The sequence below is a fragment of the Capricornis sumatraensis genome, chromosome 22 (assembly GCF_032405125.1).
Source record: "Capricornis sumatraensis isolate serow.1 chromosome 22, serow.2, whole genome shotgun sequence".
Classification (NCBI taxonomy): Eukaryota; Metazoa; Chordata; class Mammalia; order Artiodactyla; family Bovidae; genus Capricornis; species Capricornis sumatraensis.
In genome coordinates this window covers 51,422,676-51,431,567 of record NC_091090.1, presented here as the reverse complement: position 1 = coordinate 51,431,567, position 8,892 = coordinate 51,422,676, and the positions used below count along the sequence as shown (strand labels likewise).

Here is an 8,892-nt window from a genome sequence, read left to right as displayed (position 1 = left end):
ATAAAAATGAGTAACAATATAGGGAAACTTTGCTTGCTTTTTTTTTTTTTTAACAGTTTGTAATTTCACCTTTAGGCAACTTTAAATGTAGATGGGTGGGGATAATCTGGTTTGTTCGTTTCTGAAACCTCATGGGTCTTAATTCATATATATCAAGTGAAACCAAGATTCTTATCCTGCTTATTCAGGATGAGTTTCTGGGGTCCCTGATCCTTTTGATACTGAAGGAAAATGTTGGGTGTGGGGGTATGTCCTTTTATGTGTAGAAGGGCCCATAATTTTCATCAGCTCCTTAAGGAGGGTCTTGCTCACAAGAAACACGGAGACAATTACTGGGGTAGTAATAAGGGTTCCTCCGAGTTTACCAGGGCCGGGGGGAGGTCTCTGGTCTTTCAGGGGCTATCCCTGTGAGTTACTCCTTGCTTCTTTGACACTTTATTCAAATTCTGAAGACCTTTTCAAAAGAGAAAGGCGCAACGAAAAACGATGGGGCCCTGAAGCAGTGGAGTGTAGAAGTAGAGAAGCTGATGTGGTGTCAGAAATCATTGAGCATCTGCTTCTGACCTGCTGCGGACCGGTCCAGCGGGAGCCTGCCCGCCTTAGGTGCTTAGTAACCGTGCGGACAATGCGAGTGAGATTTAGGGTGATAACTGGGCGTGTGACGTGCCTGGCAGCTTTTCTGCAGGCGCTCTGCAGGGTTTAATAGAAGCATATCGAGCGAATGTTTCTCCAGCGCTTGTTTGTGTGGCTGCCACTTCCCTCCTTTGCCTGGTTTTGCCCTCTTCAGAGGCTGTTTCAGAGACAGAACGTGCTGGCTGGGTAGCTCTGGGAAAGGTTACGTTCCAGGTTTCTCTAACTTTCTAGAGGGCCAGACACAGCTTTCTCTCGGATCAGACCCCTGGTGACACCCCTGCGGGTGGCACCCCCGCGAGCCGACTTTCTCAGACCCTCAAAGGGTGTGTGTAGTTTGTGTTTTCTGTGTCTCCCTTACAGAGAAGGAAAGATGCGCTTTAGGACACTTTCTCCATCACGCAGGGAAAGGTGTAACCGTCACTCCTTCACGTTAAGCGGCTGTTTAGTTCTGTGTTTTCCTTTCAGTTCTCTCCTTTTCTCCTGTTTCTGACAGCACTGAGCGCTTGCTGTCTTTTCTTCTCCACCTTGAAACTGGCCATCCATCCTCGTCTTCTGCCAGCACGCCAGTAAGGTGCCCAGAGCTCCCCTTGGCGCCATCCGCACGTGGTGTCGCCTGTGATGTTGTCGGGATGTGCTTTAGGGGTTCCGTCTCTCCAGGTCACACTTGATTCCAGTCGCTCTTGCTCACATGGAGTTGACCTCATTGCTGGGAGCTTGCTTAGAAACACGGGGAGGGGAGGGGAATGCCATGGCCCTTAGCTGGTGGCTCCCAGTGGGGCAAGTGCAGAACGTGATGCAGGGCCAGGACCCCCTCTGCCGTGGACCCCCTCCTCATGCCCCTGCTTCTTGTCCCTGTAGGTTGCTGCGCTCTGCTCCAGAGGCGGTGGCTTTGAGGCGTGACCCTGCCCACGCTCCGCCCCGCCAGCACCAGCTCCTCAGCAAGGAGGGCCCGCTTGAGAAGACGAATAAGACAGGTCAGTCTACCTTGATTGACTTTCCTTGAGTCACAGTAACTTTGAGTGCTGTCTTCCTTCATGTCCCCACATCCCCTTGGAGTGCCCCACCCTCTGCTTGGGGTCCTCCTGAGGCTTTGACGCAGTACCACAGACAAGCTCTCGCTGTGGACTGCGGGTTTTCCCTGGGCTAGTGGCCTGGGGCGTGGGATGAGAAGTCTCGGAAAGGGTGCCGGGGTCCTGGCTCACAGGAAGCCGTGCTGCAGGCACCCCTGTCCCCTGCTTCTCCTTTGCCAGCCCCAGATTTGGACTCTGTGTTCAAAACTGGAAGACCAGTCCAGTCCACTTGGCCGTGTCACAGGGATTTCCTTTCGTGTCTGTGACTTGGGGATGTCACCTGGGTTCCCAGTCCTCTCTGGTCTCAGATAAAGCAGATGATGCTAGAATGGGGTCAGTGATTTTTATTTTGTTCGTGATGACTAATATTATTATTTTTATTTACAGTAATAGAGCAGATTTATAGATCAGTGTCAGGGAGCAGAGAGTGAAAATATTAGGACTGTAAATATTTATAAAGAAAAATGTGCTTTGTAAATGGACCTTAAACTGCTCATCCTTCCTTTCATCCCTTGAGAATGAGAATCAGAAGGTGTAGGTTGGTCAGTTGGGTCGTTGCTGTAGTGTGGTCCAGGGTCAGGCGTGGGCAGGGAGGACTGACTAATTCTAGCCGCTGGCTTCTGGTTAAATGAGTGGATAAATGCACCTTAATATTAAGGTAGATTTGTTTTTTCTAACTGGGAACAATGAGCTACATTGTTTTACACCAGGTCCCTTCCATTCTTCCTGTTCCATCCTCCCCGAAAGAGAAGTCACCCATAAGACACAAGCGCACACCCGGAGGAAAATCTTAGAAAAGATTTTCTATGCAGGCTGGCTCGGGTGCTTCTGAAAGGGCTGCCAAGGATGAGTCCACTGGCCGTTTTCTTCTCAAACAGTGTAACTAGGAGTTTCATTTTGTTAATTGCACTTTCCGATCAGAGATGAGAAGAGTCTGTACTACTGTTTACGTACATTTGAACTAGGAAAAGGAAGTAAATGTTGGCGATCTCGGCGTCATCACTGGGCAGGGTCACACTTCACACTTTATCCCAAAGGAGGAAGTAAATTTAGCAAATGTCTTCCTGTCCAGACAAAGTGGGAAACAGCACATTTGCCTGACTTTTCTCATTTTCCAGTTGGGATATAAGCACTTGCAGCTTTCAGCCCGTAGGTTGGTGAGCGGTTGTGACTGTTGCTGGGTTTTCTATACTTAGGGCATTTACACAGTTTTCAGGGAGGGTTTCTTTGCCATCTTGGTGATTGTGACAGAAATTCTTAGCAGGACTGTACCTCTTCCTGGTGAATATATTTGCGCTGATTTCCTCGTTGACTGTTTCCCTTCTGTCCCGTTTTCTTTCCCTTCTCAGTGGGAGGTGCAGACCATGCTGTTTGTACCTTCTGATTTCATGTTAATCTGCAAGGTGCTTGCTTCAATCTATTCCTGGTCTGAAAAACTCGACCACATGTTTCTTCTCTAAGTGCCATAATAGGACAAAAGCAAGGTCATCGAAACTATCCCACTCTAAACGGTAGGAAGGTTGAGATAATTTTTACTGACGTAATATAATTACAGTAAAGAAGACTCCTAGTCATTTTATCATTTGATGGATATTAAAACCATTGTGGGGGCAGGGGGCCTTCCCTGGTGGTCCAGTGGCTGAGACTTCACACTTACAAAGCGAGGGACCTGAGTTCGATCCCTGGTCGGGGAATTAGATCCCACGTGCTGCAACTCAGACCCAGCACAGCCAAATAAATAAGTATTTTAAAAAATAAACCTCTAGGCAATATATATTTAAAAGAATGAGAGGGCTTTAGTATAGAAGCTGCCCCTTACATGAATCTAGGAAATAATTGTTCACTGACTGGATTACAGTTCTAGGGAACTGATGATACTTTCGTTAGAAATCCTTTAAAGAAAGAAAATGAGGTATGTGCATGTATACTTCCGTGTGTGTACATGTGTTGAATATTTTTTCAACATTCAAAGGGATTTCCCAAATGAACTTTCAAAGACAGTCAGAATGGGAATTTTGAAGTGCAGTTTTTAAAAAGTTTAAATGGTCTCCCAGATGGGAGAAGCCTCATGGAAAGAAAGCAGCATGGGGGTTGAGGGGCTTGTCTTGTTTTTTTGTCTGTTTCAAGTGTGGACCGAGGTTTCCTTTCGCTCTTTTAATGTGGAAGACACAAGGGTGAGGCTGGGTCAGGGGTCTAAACAGTTGTCTGTTTGGCAGTTAGTGCTTTTACTTACCATTTGGCAAACCATTGGTTCATATCTTCAAAATGTCTGGGCTTCCCAGGTGGGACTGGTGGTAAAGAACCCGCCTCCCAGTGCAGGAGACACAAGAGACGCGGCTTCCATCCCTGGGTCAGGAAGATCCCCTGGAGGAGGGCACGACAACCCACTCCAGTATTCTTGCCTGGAGGATCCCATGGACAGAGGAGCCTGGGGCGCTATAGTCCATGGGGTCAAGCCTGGGGCGCCACAGTCCATGGGGTCAAGCCTGGGGCGCCACAGTCCATGGGGTCGGAAAGAGTCGGACGCGACCGAAGCAACTTAGTGCGCACACACACATGCTCTTCAAAGCGTCTACTAACAAGGAAGGCAGATTTTGTCTCTTGACAAGGAGAGTGTTACTGCTGAGGTTCTCTTTGGCTCTTGGGTAAGAGCTTGGGGCTTCTCAGCTGATGGCCCACCAGTTGTGTGAAGCCATCAGATGGCTGTGTCCCCAGCCTTTCCTGCTCTGCTGCCAGTCACCTTCGCGGCTGCTCCGGGAGTCTCCATTTGTCCCACCCTACCTGGGTCACTTCTCCTAGAGGCGGAAGGGGAACCACAGGAAGTCATGTTCTCTCCAGGGCTGCTCCTGAGATAATGAGCTGGATCTCTGAGGCAGTGGTGGACTTGCAGAATTTAGTGCACACTGGAGGAGAACAGGGTACGTGGCCAGAGAAAATCTTCCCAGATACAATAAGGGAGATGGGTTACCTGGAGACTTAGCTTCCGATAGCCGGTAGTGCTTGTGTGGAAGAAGCGTGGCTAGAGGAGGCCTGGAGGAGTGAAGCTGGCCTAGTCCAGGGGCTCTGTTCCCTGCAGCCATCCTTCCGGATTACCAGGTTTTCTTAAGATCTGACCTGCTCCCTCCTAGACGCTGAGTCTTTAGCGGACTCCTTCCCTGCCTTATCTTTGGCCAGTTTTAGGAGGAGGCGGGACACAGGTCAAGAGGGAGTCTGAGACTCCTTGTGGGGAACAAGGGTAGAGTGTGAAAGAAAGTTCGCTGTACGTGGACAAATGTGAGCTTCAGAAAATAAAATACCACAGAATCGTTTTGGCTGTTGGGAGTGAGGGTGACGGCGCTGTAGGGAGCATCAGTTAAGAGCGAGAAACAACCGCAGAATGTGGTTTTGGAAGAAAAAGAGGACTCAGACATCTCCTCCCGTACGGTTCCCTGCAGTCCGGTGAGTGCAGCAGTCTGAGATTACAGCAAACGTGGTTTCTGTTTTTCCTTCTGAACCTTTCTGCCCTTGCTTCCCTTCCAGTGTCAACAAGAGATACGAAGAGAAGAGAGAAAGGAGCCCCCCAGCCTCGCTGCCTCTGCCGCACACGCAACCCCTGCAGCAGATGAGGCGCTCCTAGCGCACCAGCCGGGGCGGAGGATGGAGGTGACTGCCAGTGCGGGCGGGGTTTTCCTTCCTTCCATTTTCTGGGGGAAGGTGTATTACGTCTTCATACGTTTTAAGAAACAGCGTGTTTTATGCTGATTTGAAATTTGGTTGTAACGTTGGGTGGTAGTGTGGCTTCTCAGTTGTCTTACACACTTTGGACTCCCCCATTAAAATCAGGTATTGCGGCCTGGAGTTAGGTGAGAGCCAAGGTTTCTCACCTTCCGTCTCTGGGTCTAGAACACGCGCACAGTAGTGAGTAGGCTGTTAGGAGGCCACTGGCCAGATGGGCCCTCCCGGCCTTACTGACTGTTGGAGCCTTTCCCACTTTGCCTCGTGAAAGATTAGCAAAGAAAGAGGACCTGCCTTGGGTCACCTCGTCGGTGGCCCATACTCAGAAAGGAGCAAGGCAGTCAGTTTAGTGTGACAGCGCTTGGTTGAGATGAAAGCTTCAGTCATATGGGCCCGCGAGTCAGCTTGAACTGAAGGGGAGGTAGCCGTGGCCCCTGCCACCTGCCTGACAGACGCCTCAACTTCCCAGCGATCACATCAGCAGTTTCTCACTTTCAGTTCTGTGGCCGAGGCTTCCTAGAAGTTTAAACCCTTGTCCCAATGACGTCAAGCTCACCCATTGGCCTGGAGGGTTCAGACTTGTCTTCCATCAACACCATGATGTCAGCAGTCATGAGTGTGGGGAAGGTCGCCGAGAATGGCGGGAGCCCCCAGAGCGTCAAGTCCCCCACGAAGCCTCCGGGACCAAATCGGATCGGCCGAAGGAACCAGGTAAGCATCTGTGCGCCTATGGTGGCTTCCGTGAGAGCACTGGGGGAGGAATGTCCCCTTGCGCCCCAGCTCCCTGAGCCAGAACCTTGGATGAGGTTTGAACGGCACAGCCGCACCCAGAGGCCATGATCCCTTTTCAGGTGCTAATTGCTTACAGCTTAGCAATTAGGTTTCCATTGGCAGAGAAGGTTTTCTGTGCTGAGGTGTCAGTGTTGGTGAGAGCACCGCCCTGCCCTGTGACCTTGTGACTTGATTTGAACCCAAGCTTTCTTGATTCAGATGGTAAAGAGTCTGCCTGCGATGGAGGACACCCGGGTTTGATCCCTGAGTCAGGAAGATCTCCTGGAGAAGGGAATGGCAACCCACTCCAGTATTCTTCCCTGGGAAATCCCACAAACAGAGGAACTTAGTGAGCTACAGTCCATAGAGTCACAAGGGTTGGACACGACTGAGCGACTCACACACACACACACACACACACACACACACACACGCTTTCTTCACTGTACACACACACACACACACATGCTTTCTTCACTGTACACACAAGCGCGCGCACGCGCTCGCTGTCTTCCCTGTGCAGGAGACGCAGAGAGCTCCACTTGCTCCTCTCCTGTGGTGTGGTTCCTTTCTTCACTCACACAGCTGCTTAATTGGTTTAAGATGCCACCTCCTTGATTTTTTAAGTGTCTGCAGCACAGGTACCCAATGAGTCCTCGCTCTGTTGGACTGCTCTCTAGCTTTCCAGCCTTGACAAGGCACGCAACTGGGTGTCCAAGGATCCCCCTCGGGATGCCACGTATTCCTCTTGAGTTTTCAGAGATCACTGCGGTGGGCAGGGGCATAGGACAACAGGGATGTCATGGAAGGCCGTGTCTCCTCCCTTGGGAAATAAGATGCGTCTTAGTGTCCACATGGCGCACTTGAGAAAGTATTGCTGTCCTGCAGCTGCGTGCTCGACAGTGCCCGAGGAGCGAGGTGGCTATTCCCCTCTCTGCTCTGTGCCCACATGGTGTGGATGTCCTTTGCTTCACTGACTCGGTGGAGTCCCACCACACCCTTGGGAGAAGGCAGCCTTCTGACTTTGTCTGGAGACCAGGGATGGGCAGGAAGGTAAACCTGTTGGGCTTTTGTGAGTTAGTTTTCTTTTTTATTAATAATCCCAAAGTGACTGTCTTCATGCAGAATTGTCTGAGCACAGTCCTTCCAGCCCAGCACGATGGTCCCCTATACGCTATAGAAGTCCAGCGTGAGTCACGGCCCGGTACAGGCTGCCCTCCAGAAAGAGTCCCAGCCTCACATCCCTCCAGCGACCGAGGCGGGTCCGTTTCTCCAGCTTGTCCTCAAGGCTGAAGATTCGGAGTTAAATGATGCTGTTGGGTGGGGGCATTGATACTTTTTCTCTCTTTTTTTCCTTTTCTCCTCGTGCCTCTCTTCCTGTGGGTACCTGAGAAAATTCTCAGCCTGTTTGACTGTGGCCTGAGCCAAGAAGGAGCTCTGGGAAGAAAAGGTTTATTTCCAGTCTCACGTGACTGTCCGTCCATCCATCCATCCATCCATCCCCCCATCCATCCATCCCCCCATTTCACAGTGTCTGCCCCCCTCTTCCTTCCAGCCAGGCACTGTGTGCCAGGTGCCAGCTCTTTCTGAGAGAGCCCAGCACGGCCCAGCAGAGGCCGAGCCGGCCCGAGTCCAGGCTCGGTCCCGTCCCAGGGACTCAGAGAGTAGGTAGAGCCGTGGAGGGGCCTGCGGCCTCCATCCGCATGTGGGGCGTGCAGGGGACTCCACAGGGGCGCCTGGCCGTTCGTCCCCCGCCTCCTGTGTCCTCTGGGGCTCCTCAGGGCACCGGCTTAGGCTTTTGAAAGGAGATCTGGGCGAGAGGCAGGATGGGGAGGATAGCGCGTTAGAAAAACCCAGCGTGGTCCCTACCGGGACGAACGGGAGGGCTGGAGGGCGCCCTGAGGAGCAGCGTTCCAGGGCAGATTAGCCACCACCAGAAGCCAGCAAGGGTGCCAGATTGTTTCATTATGGAATGGTTAGTTATCACATTAGCTGCTAATGTTATCTGTCAGCTCGGGAAGCAAGCTCCCGCTACCAGCACAGCCGCAGTCTCTGGACTCGGGCCTCTCTAGCAGGGCTCTGCCGGCATCGTGGTGCTTCCCCTCCCATCTGCTTTGCTTTTAAAATTGCATCTGAGTCTGGAGACTCCTTCTCCCAGGCCATCATGGACGTCATGACTCTGCTGAGGGCTGCAGCGCCCCGCTGCCCGCCTCCCAAAGGGGTCGGGCTCCAGTTCACGGCAGACCCCAGAGTCAATCCCTTCAGTCCCAGGGGCCACTCAGCGCCTCCGGTGTCTGCCTCAAGGGGCTCACAGAGTGATTTTATTTATTTTTTTTTTTAAAGGAATTTTCGTCCTCAAGAGGCTGGCTGCTTGGAGGGCCTGGCTTTTTACATTTATTTACGTCCTTCAGTGAATCTCTTAAAAAAAAATTTCTTTTTGGACTTCCCTCGTAGTCCAGGGATTCAAACTCCACGCTTCCCCTGCAGGGAGCACGGGTTCGACCCTGTTGAGGGAAGTTCTGCGTGCCACACAGTGGAACCCAGAAACAAACCACTTACAAATACATTTATCTGATTGGGTGTGCTGGATCTTAGCTGTGGCATGAGAGAGACCTTTTATCTTCATTGTAGCACTTGGGATCTAGCTCCCGGACCACGGATCACACCCAGGCCCCTGTGCTTGGGAGTGTGGAGTCAGACCCCC

The 8,892-nt window shown here is 51.4% G+C and overlaps 1 protein-coding gene across 1 annotated transcript in view; it reads left to right on the top strand.

Annotated features, from left to right (window-relative positions):
• Positions 1-1,490: 1,490 nt before the first annotated feature.
• RREB1 (ras responsive element binding protein 1) overlaps positions 1,491-8,892 on the top strand; it is a 58,070-nt gene continuing 50,668 nt past the window's right edge. Inside the window, exons 1-3 of the mRNA XM_068960474.1 lie at positions 1,491-1,607; positions 5,223-5,345; positions 5,916-6,128. Of these exons, the coding sequence (XP_068816575.1) occupies positions 5,958-6,128 (171 nt within the window). The 5' untranslated portion in view covers positions 1,491-1,607; positions 5,223-5,345; positions 5,916-5,957. The remainder of the gene's footprint in view (positions 1,608-5,222; positions 5,346-5,915; positions 6,129-8,892) is intronic.